Below are 19,601 nucleotides of genomic sequence, written 5' to 3' on the forward strand. Positions count from 1 at the left end.
TTCACTTTCTCAGGTTGTCTGCTCATGTGTTGCAGAGGTGCATGACACCATACTCATAGCTATACTAATACCTACATTATTCAAAATGACAAAATGCTCAAAATCCCAACAAGCTGGTTTATATCACATTACCTTTAACAAACCAACCCAGTCTAAAACAGAGCTTTCTCTTTCAAAGTCTATTTAAGAGGCAGTTTTTTTAGACATAACCTTGGAGTGACTTCTGTTCTGTGAGGATGATTATATATGGTTGTGAGAGAAGTAGTCAAGTGTTGAAAACGGCCGCTCGTGGTCTGGGGACTCTTGAGACAAAAGCTACAGAGGGTTACTTGTCATGCAGAGGAGACACTCGCTTGGTTTAACAAGGAGCTGAGAGGCAGTGGGGTGAGAGAGAAATAGGTCTATTTCCAAAAGAATAGGCAATTGATGGAAGATTGGAGTTTTTTGTTTAAGATTGCAGTTTCTGTTAAACTGGCTCTGACTTTGTATAAGTAATTTCTTCTGAGGACAATTGTGCTGTAGGGCGGCATGGAGAATGCGCTGTTGCCCCCATGAGGCGAGGTGAAAAAGACCCAAATGCGGAAAAGATGACTTCCTCTGAAATGGGCCAAACTAACTGTAGCCACATAATGAGACACTAAGGATAAATAACAAATATATCTTATCCAATTCAAAAGCTAGAAACCAGGACAATTTATCTTTGCCTGGATCCCTGTCTGATGCCAGTGGGCCATGTGGGTCCTTTGTTATCTTAGTGCTCCTACAGTAGGTACACCCTCCGGGGGTCTTTGATAGGACGTCAGGATCGCAGGAGGGGGGCTGTATCTGTCACCTCAGTTTAGGGCCTGTCTCATGGCTGCTGACCCAAATCAGCTCCCTGGGGCCATGCCGAGCCCCTCCTTAGGACTTCACCGCTGCAGATAATAGGCTCGTATGGCAAGTATCCAGACACTGGAACCAAAGCAGCCCTGACAGCTGTCAACCAGGACAAACAGCCTCTTGCCTGACACGCGCGCACTATGAAAGCATGCTAGTGTGTGTTGCTATGTGTGTGTTTGGTCGAGACATGCACGATTGGTTTTCTAAATGTGTGTATTTTATTGTCTGTGCGAGTCCCTCCACTTTTCTTTTACCGTTTTGGCACTGCCTATCCATAGCTCTGGTAAACACCCTGGCGTTTCCAGACAGCATTCAGGCGAGCCGACGCCATGTCAGAAGCAATTTGGCACATCGCCAGAAATCTCTTCCTGTAGGGGAGCTGTCATGGAAGGAAATCAAAGACACCTACATGACTAGCTGGGTTGCCTGCAAGCTGAAAAGAAAGCTTGGCAACATGACCTGATTTCGCCTATTTTACAGAAAACCATAGAAGAAGATGGAGTAGTTGCCTGCTGCTCTCCAATATGGAGTAATATCATTCTCACCCCAGGCGCAGGGGTCGTGTATGTCATACTGCATAATATGCTATACAGCTGAAGCAGTAGTTTTGTCAACAAGAATAAACCAATGTTATCTATGCTGCTGGTGGCTTGGCAAGTCCCTATCAGCAGGTTCAGCAGGCTGTCAGTAATGCTTAAGGTTCAAGACCGATCTACACACACAGCACTCAAACGCACATGCTCACATTTAACATATATGGTTACAAAAATAAAGTTTGCCAATTACCATTTTGGCTAATACTCGTGCCAAAAACAGGTGATCCTGATTTCAAGAGACTATCCTGGTAAATAGAACAAAGTCTAAAGGCAGAGTTCAAAGATGGGTGTGTTCTGAGCAATGGGGGTAGAAAGTGGGTAAGGGAACATTGGCTCCCCCACTCGATACCCCTGGCCCTATGTTCAGTGATTTGGAGTGATACCAATAGGGTCTCTAGTTGTTATTCGTCATTAGAATATTGGCACTGCCACTACACTTTGTTTATCACATTGCACAAAAGAAAGTTCAACTGCAGTGAATAAAGACTGCATGTTAGACAATATCTATGGTGAGGCCTGTGGTTCAGCTCCCAGTGGATGGGGAAATAACAAAGGTATCTCCCCTCTGTGAGGGATTATAACTGCATAAGTGGAAAACAGGGAGTCGCTGAAAAAATAACATTGCTCAACAAATCTAAGTGAAGTTCAAAAACTAAGGACCTAATAAACAAGCAACAACAGACAATAAATCCAAATCCCCAGAGAGAAATTAAATGAAAAACTGCTTGCTTCCACCCACGAGCCTCTGAGCAGAGCAGCGCAGATGAGGATAAATTCCGCTACCACACTGGGTCTATCAGAGCTGACTCTGGTCCTTACAGGCTAATTTCAGCCAACCACAGGAGGCTGTACGTATGTGTGACTGTCAGAATGTGGGCCTATTTCAGTATTGTGTTCTTCTGTGATGATGTGTGATGTCTCATTTGTCTTAGTGTTCTTTCTTTGTGTCGCCGTGATGACATTTACATTCTCTGGCCAGGAGAAGTCCAAGTCTGATACCGTCATACATTACATTACATATTGACAGGAATGGAGGCAGCTATTCAAAATGTTCTTTCAAAGAGCTTTCAGATCTCAAATGCCATTGATGTGTACATTTAATGACCTGAGTTAAAAAGTTGGGGCTCAGGCATGGGTATTCAACCTCAGTCAGGGTCCTTATAATTATAAAGCTACATCAATATGCACTCTAGACCAGCGGTTCCCAACCTTTTTCAACTCGGGGCCCACTTAAGAATGAAAAAAAATGCAGCCCACATTCAACCATAAACAATACGGAGGGTAAATAAAGTTCTGATTGGTCAATTCAGAACATGTGACACGTTGTAAATCCAGTAGAACAGACTGCTGTCAAGGACTGTAATGGCCGTTACTAAGGAGGATCAAGAAAGAGAAAGGAAAAGAGGTTCAAATAAAAAAAAATCTTAATAATGAAAATGTTTCCACACAAATCATAATGTTTTGCAAATTATTTGGCGGCAAATATTTAATTTACATTTACACCCTTTAAGACCGCACACAGTTAATAAATACAACTATTCTTCTGGCTAAAATACATATTTTTAAAAGTCAATCAAGGAGTAATCTTAATTTAAGGTATTTGAAAAGTAGATTAAAAATACAATTTATTTTGGAAAAGATTATAAAAATCAAAGGCTCATATCACGCCATGAAATGGGAAATAATTAGCTCTAACAAAGAGTGGGATTAAAGGAACAATAAATATGCTTGCCATGTTGTGTTGTTTTTGGTTGTCAACCTATTTATGTTTGTGAAATGTTGAACTGATCCTACTGATCCTCTTTATTTCTTCTGTTTTTGTTGTCTGAGATGGGAATGTCATCTCCTATATGCTATTGTTATGTCCATGTTTGTGTCTTAAGCCTGTACAAAGAAAAAAAAAGGAAATTAAAAGGGGAAAAAAAGGAAATTATTTGGCGGCCCACTTGCAATGCCTTCGCGGACCACTAGGGGACCGCGGCCCACAGGTTGGGAACCGCTGCTCTAGACCTCCACTGATCATACTGGTTTGCCACCAGAGGGCAGCACCTGAGTTATAACACAATAATGACAGCATAGCTTGTAGAAATGAGACTAGCCTAAAATTAATGTTTGTACTCTTTGTGTTTTTCCACCTTCATAAAACAGAACCTCATCAAACTGTTCTGCAAAAAATGGGGTCCCCTGGATACACTTATATGTATCATACTAAGATGGAAAGATAAGTAGGCCTAGTAAATACTGTATAGCTAGAATAAATACTGCTACTTTTCAATGGCTGAGGTGAATGTATTACACTGTCTGGGAGATGTTGGTGAGAGACAGCGAACCAGACACAATAGTCTTCAATCTGTGCCAAAAGAGGCTACAGTCACTCCCAAACACACAAACAAACACAGACACACACTAGCATACACACACCAGAGACAACCAGAGTAATTAGTCTTTGATTTCCCCCGGCAGTGTTCTGGTACCAGGGGGCAGCTGCTGGGACCCTGCTTTAGCCTTGGCTAATTTCACTCACGGCTTGATCTCGACCCAGCACAGGTGCCCACTTGGCACCCAACCGCCGTTGCCATGGCAATGCCAACTTCATGGGCCAAGAAAACACCAATTGTCCAAAGAGTTAAACCACAGGAGCCATGGATGTGGTTCTCATTATAAAACAGGCGGCATTAGCACAAAAAGAGGTACAGTCAAATATGGACAGTTTAGTTTTATTAAGCTTTCTCTTTATTTACTTCCTATTTGGTTTTGACCTTTTTCTTTTTCTCCAAAGAGAAGCATTTGTTAATCATTTATTCATTTTATGTTCATAAACAATAGATATGTACTCAGATTCTGTTCAACAGAAGGTTTACACACAATACCGTAAACTGTTTTTACATGACTGCTTTTACTTGGGCTTGAGTGCCCCTTAGTGGTCCACAATTGTAACTACAATGTCCATCAGGCAGCAGGTCCAAGCCTGCATGCACCTGCTGTCAAATGTATTAAACTGAACCGCTGATTCAGGTGCTCTAACAAGTGTTTTCAGTAAATTTCCCATGATGATTCACCCCTCGCCCCTGCACTCATTAAGCCCACGGGACAGGCTTGCTTTGACTCATCTCTGTTTATAGGTCGATCCAGACAACACACACTAAAGGGACCCACTCCTCAAAACATGTTATCAAGCTCTTTTTAGATTAAATATCTAGATGGCAACGTGCACACTAAGCAAGCTAAGAATTTGGATGAGGCTCAGTCTAATATAAAGGGTTAGTTAGTCACAACTCATTACCCTTACTCTAAATGTAATCCTGTATTTACCTTATATCACATCTGAATCCATGAAAGAGGGCGGTATGTTGCACAGGAAAAATATGACCGAAATTACAGGAAGTAGAAAAGTATTCACATTTGTTTCAGACAATGAGTTTGTCTTGCACAACAATAACAGTTTTGAAGTTTTATATACCGTTTTAAATGCTAATGCGAGAGCCCAATTTCCCTGCAATGACCATTAAAGTTGAAACTAATTTGATCTAATTGGCACTACCAGACCCATTTCATTCCTTTATAAGCTCATTTCAGCAGACCCATATTGTGAATATCTTACCTCAGGCCATCTCCTAACCAGGAGTCATTTTAATTGCCACGTTGCCATCTGGTGTATGGATGAAGTGTCTGTATCAAAGCCATTCCCACCACACTAAATGTATTTCACAAGTCTTACCTAAGGCTCTTGGGCTAGAATAAAGTTTACAGTTCCTTTCCTCTTTTGACTGACTGTATGAGGTTGAGTCTTTGGCTAGAGGCTTATTCAGGCCTGCTGATAGTCTAATTTAAAATGACCATGTGTGTGTCTAAAGCTGTCTGTATATGAAACTAGACAGGAAGTGCATTCTCTACTGTTCTGTAAAATACTTCATTTATTACATTGTATTCATGTGGCTTTGTTAGGAAAAAAACATTAAGGTCCAAAACTTGACATGGCATCTTGGTGTACTTATTATGAAAAGCCAAAACCTTTATTCAAAGCATCATTGTGTTGCTATTCAAGTAACACCCTATAGTCTATAATATCAGTGAAATAATCATAGTACATAGCTAGTGTTTTTGTATTGTTATCCCTGACCCTGACAATGACATGCTATTTCACACAGTGCCACTACCTGCGAGACACCAATATGGACGACATTAAGAACTGATTCTTAAACCCAATCATTTGTCTTCACCGGAAAACATTTGATCCTGATGTAATTCGAAGACATATCCATCAGATCACCAAGGTCCCTATAAAGCTCTGTTTAGCATTAGCATGTGTATAGCAAAGAGAAAAGGTCACAGAAAAGTATTTGAAATTGGAGTATAATATAATTGGCTCTCATAACCGATTTAACAATGTAACCCGTGGATTAAGGCTTAAATAGTCAAGCAGACTATGTTTCTATACAATCAACTGGTCTAGCTTAGAAATATATATTCTTTCTTAGTTTTACTTCACTGTTTAGTCCAAAGGGTGGCAGTAGCAAGCCAAAAAGCCAGACAGTATACTCAATCTATCTAAATACGGCAGCTCAGAGAAACAACTGCATCTCCAAGATTGTTGTGATCTGAGCCAATATGTGACCAGCATTCATCAATATCTATACAAGGAAATAAATGTAGGCTATATACATATAGCCCACTTTTACAATAACAAACATTATAACGGCAGAAAGCAACATTTCTGCAACACAAAAAAAAAACTAGCCTGCTGTACAAACACACCCCGTATAATATTCCACAAGCATGTGAAATCACAATGACATCTTCAATGTGAAGGTCTGTGGAGCAGACACAGACAGGCTGCAGCATGCCGCTCTATGACTGCATATGAATCACAGCATGATAATCAAACTGCTGAACCTGAGCCAGACATCACACACACACACACACACACACACACACACACACACACACACACACACACACACACACACACACACACACACACACACACACACACACACACACACACACACACACACACACACACACACACACACACACACACACACACACACACACACACACACACACACACACACACACACAGAAATGTGTAAAGTGACAACAGCACATTCTCATATGTGTACTCTATTAAATTCACACATGGGGAAAATAATCGTTTACTTGATTGAAAAATAAACTTTTCATCAATTGAATGGTGGAAATGGCAGTTTACCAGCACAAACCTACAACTCAGTTGAAATGATATTATTTGAAATGGTTGCAAGTGTAAATGATATCAAATGAACTTCTGACCAACCTATGGTAGGTTTTGTTTGCCTGAAAGTTGCCAAAAACAACTACTGTATGTCCGTGCTGCTCACCTGTAGCTGCAAGGCCCACATTGACAGTAGAAACAGTGTTTGCAAAGTGTGCCGGTTTTGTGATTGTCATGGGGCCCGAGTCTGACTCCTGTCTTACACCCCAGTCTGAACTGTAGGCGGACAGTAAGAGGACCGGAATGAAACTGCAACAATTTAGTTCTGTACACCACCAATGTCAACTCAGGTCAGAGACTAAGGTCAAATCTAGGGTAGGCCAAGGTCAGATGCAGGACCTCGTGGCGCAACGGTAGCGCGTCTGACTCCAGATCAGAAGGTTGCGTGTTCAAATCACGTCGAGGTCAAATTATTTTAAGGACTGCATATATTCCACTAAGCGTGTGCTATTATCTGTTAGAAGAAATTACACAAAAGTTTAAGAAAATAACTGTTCAGCTCTGCTATCAAAATACAGAAAGCAGGGTGATTATGAATTACTTGGAAAAAGATTGCACCAAATGTAATGCATAAATTGCCAATGTCAATTTGAAATGACTATACTTATAGTTGACAGCTCTAACTTCGGCATGTTATGGCTAAATGGATTCTTTGTTTTATGATCATTGTAAACTCTTATAACATTGAGGGTAAAGTGTTATCATCACCAGGCTCAAGTCAGGCAACAAAATGTGGAACAAAAATAAATCAAAAACACAAATGTTCATAGATTTCCAAAAGCAGCAGACCAACAACAATCTTGTCGCAGCACACCCCAGGAAGCATGTGAAAGCACTACATCCATAATAAAAACAACAGTTTTGTCATGAAGGGGTTACAATTGACATCCTAACTGTGTTCCTGCTTGCAGTAGAGTTTGACAGGGCCAGAGAAAATAGCTCATGGAAAGAACTGGACGGACTGGATTTACTACTAACAACTAGACATACAAAGAAGCAAACACCCACTGCGATAACATCATAGGTGCACACACACACACACACACACACACACACACACACACACACACACACACAGGCAGACGGTGTCTCCACTAGTGTAAAGTTAGTTGTCTCGGCACAGATCCAGCTAAGCTAACCACTCTGTGTCATTTAAGTGAACTACAAACTGTGTTAGTATGTCATGACTGTATAATCACTATGATTTAAGGCTGTCTGATATTGGCAAGTGCTTGACACTATAATACAGATAGAGCTGTAAGATAACCTTTATAGTATCACTGTAAAACATTCTCATGAGAGTCATTTACAAGTATTAACAAATCAGCTGTTATTGTAATTGTTTGGTTAGGCTAATATTTCAGCATCTAATGGTATCAGTGGGATGTAAGGAGGCCAGACGACCACCAGGGGGAGCAAATATGTACAGTAATCAGACTATTGGAAGATAGTGATAGGGAGAAAAACATATTTATATGGTAGGTGGTTTTCAGCTTAATTCCTAAAATGTCTTTCTGTGTTTCTTTCTACTACAGGAGTTGGATGAGGACAGGAGAGGACAACATAGGAGAAGGAAGAAAAGGGGTGTTTTAGACAGCAGGTGCAAAACAGCTGCTCCCACCAATGATCCCATCTGATGTGTAACCATGGCACCTACCATATATTCATTATAAGCACATGCACTATACTCTTCTTTTCTCTCATACACATCATTTTGTATTCATGCACAAATGGACACAAACAGCCACCTGCATATCAAACAGTCAAAACTATTCTGAAAAATGCACAGCTCACTGAACTTTAAAACTTAGACATCAAATATGGGAAATCTAATGCACAACATGAAACGGCATGATTTACTGTATTTTCAGATTTCACAAGACAGCAGTGGTTTTCAAGACATACAAGTCACCCTGAGAAAAGTGATAGGAATCAAAGATAAGACTTTCAATAGAAACTCACATGTTTCATCACTTTTAGAGAAATACATCTTAATGTACTACACCGGGTTACTTTGTGTTAATAGTAGACAACTATCCTTATGTGACACATGTGATATCATTAACTCATTTCCCACTCACAGAGACACAAAGCGGTTACAGCTCACTAACTGGCCTAACATCAAAGCTAAAGGATAGTGACTCAGGTGTAGTCAGCACTGCTCCCATGGGAAGGATGCAGTGGGATTGTGGGTAATCATTTGCAGTTGGTCTAGTAGTGGGTGGGGTGGGTAGTGTGATATCATGCTGCTTTTGAAATAGATGTGGCCCACACACTCTCATACTTGAAAATATAGTAATACACACACTCTCACACACATCAAAGTGGAGCCTTGATGCAACACAGAAGAAAACGCTGTATCATTCAACCCTCCATGTATGAAAACAAAGGAGGGCTTTCAGGAGGTGGGAATGATTAAACAGAGAAAAATGGTGGTTTGCAGTAGTTAAGTGTTCTGTAATGTCATGAGTAATGATGAGAGCATAAAAGCATACAGGTGCACATGTTAGAGAAACTATCTGTAGTACTGCCAAAGCTTTATGCAAGTATTCAGCTTCCAGATGTAACCAAAGCTAGTTGTGCACAAGAAAGAGGAGAATGGACATGTGAAGAGGTGGCAAAAAGGACAGTTTGGGGAGATATACAAATAAATTAAATATGCAAACACACTCAATTCCAATGCACCCACTCCATTGACTCACCCTATCTTTGTCATCCACCACATCGCAGAGCATGTCATCCAGGTCCAAAATGCCTCCATCTCCATGCTCCAACCTGTGTACCTGGACCCAGTAGCTGGGGTCCTGGAAGACAACAAAAGAAACTATTAGCTCTGTCATCATAAGATCAACTTTATTTGCACAATACAGACTTAGGATGTGAAGCCTTATGTAAGTAAAGCCATACAACATGTTGTATGCCAGGCCAAAGAAATAAGAAGCTTGGGTCTCCTTGGGAATCAGCTGATCCGATCACCACAGGGTTCGTATGATGATCCAGTTAGCTGGCACACAGAGGCTCTGACGTTGATATGGATTGACATCATCAAAAGCAGTTATAAAATAGGAAATATTTTAATCCCAAACTGGATTGCCTGCAAAGTAAGCATATGGTTTATATATTTTGGGAGTATGAAAGCAACATTTGATAAAAAGGGACAACAGGAGAAGTTCCATTTATCAGTTCTTATACAATGTAGGCTATACAAGGTGACACGCCTCCACCCGCCCCTGCTCAGTTCAAAAACTGTCTGTCTCGTTTTTGCATCACCATATGAATATCATTCATGCAAACTTGATGCATTCAGGTACAGCATGTAGCACAAGTAGAATCAACTCAGTGAGTCAATATGTTGCTGAGCTAGTTATGCTAGTTTGAACTCAATTTTGAACAATTATGCAGAGTTGCCTTAATAGAGAAGTATAGTTTTGAATAGAACAGTTACATAAGCGATGTGTAATTTGGATGTTAGATATTAAGAAATAAAACTCGTTTTCCTTTGCCATGTAAAGAACGTAACTCCCCACTCGTTTGTCTGTATTGAGTTTTCACTCTATATTCCTCCTTTCTCTTTTCCTCCAAGCTGAGCCGTCTTGGGGTTTGTGGTTACATGCCTTCATGCATGGATCTGATGTAGAGAACTGCAATGTGGTTCACCAGGCAAAATGGTCTTAATCATGAGGGGATTCACGGTTTGGTATTTCCTTCCTCCCGAGGTTATTAGGAATTAAAAGATGGCAAGTTTATCTGGGACGTTTTCAAGACAAGCCATTTGGAAGCAGAAAGAACAATTACCCATTTCCCATGTTAGTAAATAAGAAAAAATGACAGCACAATTGATATATGATTTACTACCGCAAACTGACCCTCAGCATTAAACAGGGGAACAAATCTTTAAATGTACAAATGTTAACACGCCCCATGTAGATTTGGCTTGGTCCTCATCCCGACTTGTTCCTCGAATGGATTATGAGGAACAAATATGAGTCTGAGAGAGGCTAAGCCCCATAACTTAATCCCAGAATTTCACTGGGGATGGAAGGAAAGTTCGACATTGAATGTTTCGATTTGCCTTGGTTAAAATGTTGTTGTTTTTGGCCTCCAGCGAGCCAAGAATGATCAGTTCAAGGACTCTTCATTATGAGAGTATCAGCAAAGAATTCTGGGATTGGGCTGAATGCTTTTGTGTATACTGTAAATACCAAGGTCTTAACTTGCATACAAATATTAAGAATTGTTCATCCCCTCATTTGACCCCCACCCTATTAAACCTAGAATTTATTTAGAAAGATATCCAACTATTTATAGTGGAATATTTGTAATATAAAGAATAATCTCAAGCACATTTTTGCTCAAATGGAAAATCTTTTGAGTTTTTTAGTAGGTAAAGAGGACCAAAAAGTGAAAAGAACTTTCATCAAATGTATCAGCTTACATTTGAACACATATGGGCTTAATCAAAATGTTGAACATGCCGTATGGAAGCCAGTACAAATTGACTGAAAAGAAAAAGACAGAGCTGATCCTCAGGACAAAGAGTGCATCGTGACATTCAAACATGTATAATACTGTAGCGTACAGAAACAGCGGGTAGGGAGGACAGCTGTGGAGTTGATCAAGTGTTAGCTCAGCACTCTACTAGATCATTGCGTTGTGTAAGATTGGCTATTGAACAGTAACCTATGTAGCTTTCTAGCTTTGAAATCTGTATTTCTCTATAACTACAGAAATATATATTTATTTGAATACATTGATCTTTGCACAAAACCCACATCAGATCTACAAACAGCTTCCATAGGGTTGATAATCTCAAGTGCAACCACATGTCACCTGAGAGAAAGGGCTTTACCGGCCCTGACCACATCAACACCCCATCACTATTCAAGTCCTGGAAGTACCCCCCTTCATGCAAGCACTGCAACCTTGAAATGATATAGACACTGCCCGTAACAGCTGTATGTGAAAACACAAATGTCTGAATATTTCTGATGTCATTAAGCTGCAAGCTCCCTAGTACAAAGCATGTGTTATATTGGGGCCCATTTGTGAATAAGTCCGCTAATTGGTGGGAACATTTACTGTGCGTTTCTGATATTTCTATCGCAGGTGGAATTCAACCGTAAGAATACAAAGATCTGAGGAACTTCAGTCGGTTAGGGCTGAAGACTAAATGACAAACCTGCTTTGTGACCATCTGCATCAGACACTACCACCTGGACGCTTTACACAGGCGTCGCCCCTCGCCTGAACCAAAATAAGGATTCCCAGAGGGGGGCGGGGACGCATTTGACACCAACAGGCTCCTGTTATATCCAGACCTGATTTTCTTGTAATTGCCTTGAGTTGATAAAACGGCTTTAAGATGTTTAATCAAAAGCTAAGAGGATATGAGGCAGCACTGAATAATTTGATTAACAAATGTACAGCTTTGATAGACAATCTACAATACATACAAAAGACTTTGTATGAATATATGTAGGGCGTGCCAGTGTGTATTGTCTTCCAGTCAGCTTTACTCATTCATTCATGAATTGTGGAACGCCACCCTTGTCTGATCAGGTATCAACTTATCTGATCTACTGTGGAAGGTGAGGGATAACAGAGAGGTTGTTCTCTGTGTCACAGACATACACACACACACACTTGTGACATAAGCCCACACAATAGCTTACCCTATTATCTGTGTCTCTGTACCACAGTGGTTTGCCTGTTCCTGTCAAAGACCACACAAAGACGTTTGCCCTCGAGGAAACTGGGGGGGGGGGGGGAAGTGTGTGTGAGAAAGAGAGAACATGTGCCTGTGTGTTTTATGATTCAGCTCCTACGAGTGCTACAATTTCCACAGGGGGGAATATGATTGGCGAGATTTTGTTCTCAAATGTCAGCTTTCAGCAGGACCTCGTGGCGCAACGGTAGCGCGTCTGACTCCAGATCAGAAGGTTGCGTGTTCAAATCACGTCGAGGTCAGGACCTTTTAAAGGCTGACAAATCATGCTGCATATATGCAGTCGGGACACTAAACACGCTTGGAAAGTGGAATCAGAATCAATGAAGAGAGATGCCAGGCAACATGGAGGGCTTTAGTAAAGATAACCCCCAGACATGTCTTTCATTACCATTAAGAAATGTTGAGCATTTGGAGATGATCCATTAGAGATGCAGTTTCACAAATCAAAATGTAGAAATATACGGGCCAGATCTAATCGATTAAAGACGGCATCAAAAACCTCTGCTCTGTAAATGGAGAAAGAGGGAGAAGTGGGATGTGGGAAGTATGCAAGCACCCAACATCAAGAGTCACAAGAACAATATTGTGTTCATTTTATCACCGTTTTAAAGGAAAGTGCCGTTTTAATCAATCTAGTAGATTACACACCTTGAAATGTAAATGTTTTTTAGATATGGAATCATTTGTAATATCGTTTAATGGCAATTTCACATCTGACGTCTATTTAATCTTGGATTTATTGATTTCAAAAAAGAATAAAACATTGTCAAATTTGGTCAGTTGTTAGTTCAATTCATCAAATGCAATATTTCACACAAAATAACTAGTTATGATATGAAGAACTAGTTTCAGGTGAGGGTTTTTTGTAACATGTTGACCTTAAAATGGAAAGGCCCACTGGCTTCCCAAACATATTTGTTGAAGATCTTCCTAAAGAAAGCACTAAGAACACTTTGCACTTGAACACGCTTCCTGTGTGCTAACTTCAGGAGAAAGATGCGTCACTGTAAATTAGAACATATATTGCAAATGAGCTATCACCTTTCTATAGACCGAACCCCCTTCAAATGTGTTTCGACTGGAGGATTGCATGATCAGTTTAATTTAAAGACTGTGTACAAATAGTTTATTATTATAATGCATAACTTAATTTCACCTTGTCAAACAACCAAAATAATGATCTCATTAAGTGAGGACTGCACCATCTCCAGACTTCCACTGTCTGAACAAAGAGCTTACGCACAACTATTAGGATTTCACCTCTGACCTCCGGAGTACCGTCCTCGCTGTGATTCACCAGTTCAAATCAGCAGTTCAACCTCCTATTTTAAAAGTGTGCACTCAGCAGCACAATAACGCCTGTGATTGATGGAGTGTATGCTCACCCCGTGAGTCATAAACACTAGTGTCACAAGCGTTCTGCCTCTCTTGTTCCCTCTCTCACACGGATAGACACACACCTCCCTAACTCCTTATCCTCGCCAAATACATTCACTGTGGAGTGAAAGTAAAATAAATGCAAAATAGAGGACAGAAGAAAGAATCAGCATAGTGCTACAAGGCCACATGTAGTGCAGCTTACGTTTTGCTATGTATGTTTTAGGAAGATAAAAAAAACATCCGCAAACACTTCATATCAAATCTCACCAAGAAAAAATGCTGTCATCAATGTATATGCTAATTTGAGTTCAACATTTGCAAAGGTTTGAATTCATCCTGCTAGTTCCTGTGCTTGAAAATTCACACAGAATAGGCTTCACAAAAACACACACACACACACTAATGCTTTTGAAATATACTCGGATACAAAAAATGACTCACTCCTACAGTATGACCAAACTAAAATGTCTGTTGAGTAAAACATTTACATTTTAATCTTGTCAGTTAGATCAAATAGTATTAGCTTACAATGCTGACTGTAGTTCTCTTTTAAAGACAGAATGTCCCTTAGGGCATAACAACTGCTTCCACAAGGACAATGGCAGTCCCAAACGGTGGTCTAAATCCAGCCTGTCTGTGAATAGGCCCATAGTAATGAGCTAGTGTAGTGAATGAAGCCTTACACTGATATTCCTCTGAGACAAAGTCACCTCTAGGGTCTCTGCATTATTGATGCTCTGCCTGCCCAAAGGGACCTGTAGACTACAACTCTAAAAGATATCGGACACCTCACTGCACATGCATGCAGCTCTGCATCCACTGGGGTACTGCTGCATGCTATCATCCATAGAAGCACGTCTATAATTCACAGCACGATGCATAGAAACAGTACAAATCAATTACTGAAATACTTTCACAGATTGTAAGGAGGTTCAAAATTCAAATACTGAAATTGGACATGCATGAAACTTTATAACATTGTTTCTGAGGAAAATGCATCTACCCCATCCTGACAGAGGGAGGACTTTAAATGAAAAAGCATATCAGTTGAGTTTAAAAAATACAAGGTGAGCATTCAGGACAGCCCACATTGCCAAATGTCTTCAACATTTGCTCGCCTCTTTTAATTGGCCAGCTTCAAATGTAAAAAGTCTCGAACTTCCCTGCTCATTTGCTCATTGGTCCAATAAACATAATACTTCACGATAATTCATTTAGCACATTCAACAGTTGAATCAACAATATATGGGTCAGTGGCCCAGTTACATTAAACAATATTTTATGTTTAGAAAAAGAAAAAATTGCTCACAAAGCTGAAAAGAACCAAGTCTGTTAGTAAATCATTCTTCCTCCATACTTCTTTTTTGAATGGAAACACAAGTTCAAGTTTCCCAACCAACTGGCAGACATGTTCACTTGTCTAAAGAAACATACATTTAAAAAAGGATTAATGTTAATTGTTTGCAATATGGATATGATTGTAGTACGTACGCATATTAAAGGCTAAAAAAGAAATATGTATATTTGTTTTGGCAAAGGGTTGAGTGGCAGTATTAGTGCCAGAAAGCTTAGAAAAGGATCAAGCTGGTAACACAGGCCAGCCTACCAAACACAGAGCCAAATCCTTCAGCCTCTCAACTCAGAGACCCTCCAAATATCTGCCACACCCTGCTGTGTGGTTTGCCTGAGTAAGGGATTTGTAGTTCCTAAATCTTGTTTTTCTGGGACTACAACTGCACCTCACCCCTGATGGTGATAAGCACAACGTGGAAAGCTGAGCATCTGGTCTGGATAAAAAAAAACAGGTCTGTCTCTCTCTCTGTGTGCGTGTGCGTGCGTGTGTGTGTGTGTGTGTGTACAGACATGCTGCCTCATGGCTCAGCATGAGCTGGAGCTGCTGCTGCGATGAAGGTTTCACTAACAAATTAAAACAGACATTATCACATGAGGATCGCATTGAGAACTTTCATTATGATACATCATTAAGCCAATTAAAGAGTGAACCATCAGACAGGATGTGCCAATGATTAAGAGGCATGACAGTCTTTGTTTCTTTTGTTAAAAAGATAACCAGCTTAGTCAACATATGGCCACAATATTGGGCAGAAGCTATTAACATGTATAGCTTAATAAATGACTAAAAATGTGTGCGCAGAATTGACATAAAAATGTACCTTGTGTCAGGAATGTGTCGGGAAAAAATATGTATAAATGAGGACTGGACCATGACATTTGAACAGCTCAGAGTCTGTGCTTTAGTGCAGATAGCATGCTGGCTTTCATCCCAAAGTCACTTTTTATTAGCATGATTATTAGCAACGTGTCTGGAGGGCCAGGACAGGTAGCCTGTTGGGCCGCTCGCCAGTTTCATCCCATCTGAGACAAGTGGTCATTAGCAACAGCGGGAGGGATTTAAACACACATGCATGCACACACAGCTTACACACATTTACTGTCTTGGGCATCAAAGACTTCCGAGAACACGAGGAATGCATAAGTAACATGCTGGGTGCACTTTAGAGAGATTTACGTCTAATTCTACGTTAAATTATAAACAGGACTGTGTTTGCTACCACAAATGTAAAAAGGAACATGAAGGGCATGGTATACACATAGTTATAATATCAATTAAGTTCAAATAATATGGCTAAATGGCTAACTAAGGCCTTATGGCTTGATGAACAGGTAAGCTACACAAGGCAATGGGGCAGTAGAAGCGCCATTATTCTGTCTTAGCTGCCCTACTGAAGTGTCCTTAGCAAAACACAGAATTCTTAGACTAACAGCAGGATACCGTTATCTATGTGACCCTGACCTCTGAGTGAATGGGAAGAAGCAAAAGAACAATGTCCTTACGGGGTCGATAAAGATTCTGTCAGTTTCAAATGCTTATCAGCAATTAACCAACAGAAGCAGAGGGTGAGGGTCTCATGTTACTAAGAGGACATTTTATTCTCAGACCCTGAGGGAGAAGTCCCATCCAGGCCATCTGCTCAGCTTTGGACTAAAAAGAGGAACAGTCAGATTTGGTGCGTATGAACATTTTATAAGCGCCATAGCAATATTCACAATAGCTGAAATGAATACTAAATCTCGGTCATTTTAAACTCGCAAAGACAACTCAACACCGTCTAATATTGACTGCAAGACGATGCTAATGGCCCTGGGAATTGATGCAGTGCCGATAAGTTGAGTAAAACTAGTTGAGCACTGCACAACTCTTCGTCTACTTATAGAAGCAGCAGTCAGCACACTTGTGTTTATCATTTCATAAGCACAGAGGTTATGCTTGCCAGATGGGACCTGCGAATGAGCCAAAAGAAACACAGACCACAGAGTGAATCACCAAGAACAGACAACCCACAGTGGGGAGATGTCACGACACACAGCTCTTTCACAGGCTGCAGATGTGGAACACAGAGAGAGGTCACAGGGGGTTTTAGGATTTGTGTGTGTGCAGCCTGGGCTCTTAATGTGAAACGAACATCATTAGGTAGACTACTTCTTGTTCTGTTCGAGTAGAAACATAATGCAAAGGGGTCATCTTCAGAACTGGTCAAACTGCAACTGAAATCCAATTAGCAGCTATCGAAAACAATGAACTCTGGAGATGTAGCAGCTCTTCCTGTCATCCTATCTGTGGATGGGGAGAATGCAGGATCAAGTGTTCAATGTCACATTTCTTTATGTAAAATATGAGACGAGGCTATTCATCTGCTTTTTGGCAAGCAGGGAAAATACAAATCCAATGTCATTGTGTCGATATCGTTTAATACCGACATATATCTTGGGCATGGATGACCTAAAGTGCCTTAATATTACTAAATGTCCATAGTGGCAATATTAGAGATTCATATTAACGTCACTTTAATGTGATCTCACAGAACATGGCCAGTCCAAAAACCCTGACGTGTACAAAGGAGTGTGCTGGTCGTGGTTTGTGAAGAATCAACTCTCCGTGATCATAAAACCCTCTCACACACACCTCACACTTTTGTGGGTGTGTGTGACGTGTAAACTGATACATGTACTACTCAATTGGTGATATAGAAATAGTAATAATTATTCTCTCTGAAGCATCTGTATTAAATTAAGGCAGTTTCCTCACCAGTTAAAAACTCCTTGTCATATCATTAAAATAGTGTTTCTGTTGCTTACCCTAATGGCAACAAACTTTGCAATTATTGGCAACTTTGGAGATCAATCTAAAAATCAACACAACCTACTGTGTATTTACTCCAGTTTTATGGAACGCTCTGGAACGCTCTCCCTACGCAACATCCCCACACTTGAAGCCTTCAAAAGGGCCCTCAAGTCCCATCTGTTTGCCAAGGCTTTCGGCCCCTAAATCGATCTGTTGTTCTGTTTGTCTGTCTTTTGTTTTGTTATGTTTGTCTTTGCACTATTACTTGTGAAGCGACCTTGGGTCCCCTGAAAGGCGCTATAGAAATCGAAGCTATTATTATTATTATTATTATGATGTTTATTACTGAACAGAGTATGCTGTAAATAATTAGTTAGGTCAGCTCTGTTTCAACTTGTCACACTATGCATGTCTGTCAAGGAAGAAAAGAGTTTACAGCTCCTCTGTGGAAACATAAACACAGATATCGGAGCAGCCGGTGTAAATGGCAACATGGATGACCATGACACTAACCACTGACCCTCATTATCTCCTTTACCCGACTAACACCGTTTTTTGTTTTTTTGTTGGACTCCTAGGCTTCTGAACACTAAAGGCCTTAAAAACAACTGACCCTGACGTGATTTGAACACGCAACCTTCTGATCTGGAGTCAGACGCGCTACCGTTGCGCCACAAGGTCTAGATATCCATGGCAACAACTTTCATTTGGACAAGTCAATGAAGTCATAAAGTGGAGGCAAGGAGAAAACGATGAAAGCTCCTTTATAAAGGATCAGTGGCAAAAAAATATTGACGTCTGAAACTCTGAGCCACAGCGGGTTACAGTGAAGTAGATGGAGTCAAAAATACATGAGATGTAAACAATGAGAAAGAAAGCTGTCTAAAGAGAAAGACTAGACAGTCCAGATGTGTGTCTGTGAGGAGTGTGTGTTGCTGTGTACCCTGAGGCTATATCTTTCTATTCTCAAGCAGAGCTCTGTTCACCAAAAACATCTAATAGCTGGTGATAATAAGTGATTGCTTTGACAAGAACTGACAAAGTGGAAGTGGAAGCATTGTGCCATAAGGGCTATCGTATTTCAATTCCAGCCTAGATGTGACAGCTCTCTTTACAGTAATGAGTCTCTGGAGGATCTGGGTCTTTTGTGTATGTTCTCATGACTGCTGGACACAAAATAATGAAGCGCACTTATGGCGCGTTTCCACTGCAGCGGGTAGCCCCGTTTAAGCGTCCTTAACCGTCCTCAAGCGGCCAGGCCGGTTTTTGGTGGCGTTTCCATATAGCGTAGTACCGGCCAGCGGGTACGTTTTCCCTCTTTTTCCGGCCTCATAAAATCGTGGTTCCCTCAGACCAGGGCCAGGGCTGAACTAGTGACGTCAACACTCTCGACTGCTGATTGGTCAGAGAGAATCGTCACAAGATTGCGCGCGAGTTCATCCCTAGCGTCGCATATATATCTAGAAGCAAGCTTGCAGCATTTTTATACACAGCATTTTGTAAACGGATGAGCTACAAAAATGGCTACGTCTAATAAGAAAAGCACACCGTGGTCGACCGAGGAGGCGACGACGTTCCTACATCTCATTGGTGATGATCAAATCCAGCGGGAGCTCGACG

At 40.7% G+C, this 19,601-nt stretch overlaps 1 protein-coding gene and 3 non-coding genes across 7 annotated transcripts in view; 2 read left to right on the plus strand and 2 right to left on the minus strand.

Annotated features, from left to right (window-relative positions):
* The window catches only part of pard3aa (par-3 family cell polarity regulator alpha, a), a 318,714-nt gene that overhangs the window by 274,127 nt on the left and 24,986 nt on the right, over positions 1–19,601 (minus strand). For all 4 annotated transcript variants that reach the window (XM_034222612.1, XM_034222611.1, XM_034222610.1 and 1 more), the window contains exon 2: positions 9,432–9,533. In XM_034222612.1, the coding sequence (XP_034078503.1) occupies positions 9,432–9,533 (102 nt within the window). The remainder of the gene's footprint in view (positions 1–9,431; positions 9,534–19,601) is intronic.
* On the plus strand, positions 7,066–7,137 carry trnaw-cca. The gene has a single exon. It is a non-coding gene; the product is annotated as a tRNA-Trp (tRNA).
* On the plus strand, positions 12,625–12,696 carry trnaw-cca. Its single transcript has one exon. It is a non-coding gene; the product is annotated as a tRNA-Trp (tRNA).
* On the minus strand, positions 18,591–18,662 carry trnaw-cca. The gene has a single exon. It is a non-coding gene; the product is annotated as a tRNA-Trp (tRNA).

The sequence above is a fragment of the Gymnodraco acuticeps genome, unplaced genomic scaffold, assembly GCF_902827175.1.
Source record: "Gymnodraco acuticeps unplaced genomic scaffold, fGymAcu1.1, whole genome shotgun sequence".
In the NCBI taxonomy this organism is placed as follows: Eukaryota; Metazoa; Chordata; class Actinopteri; order Perciformes; family Bathydraconidae; genus Gymnodraco; species Gymnodraco acuticeps.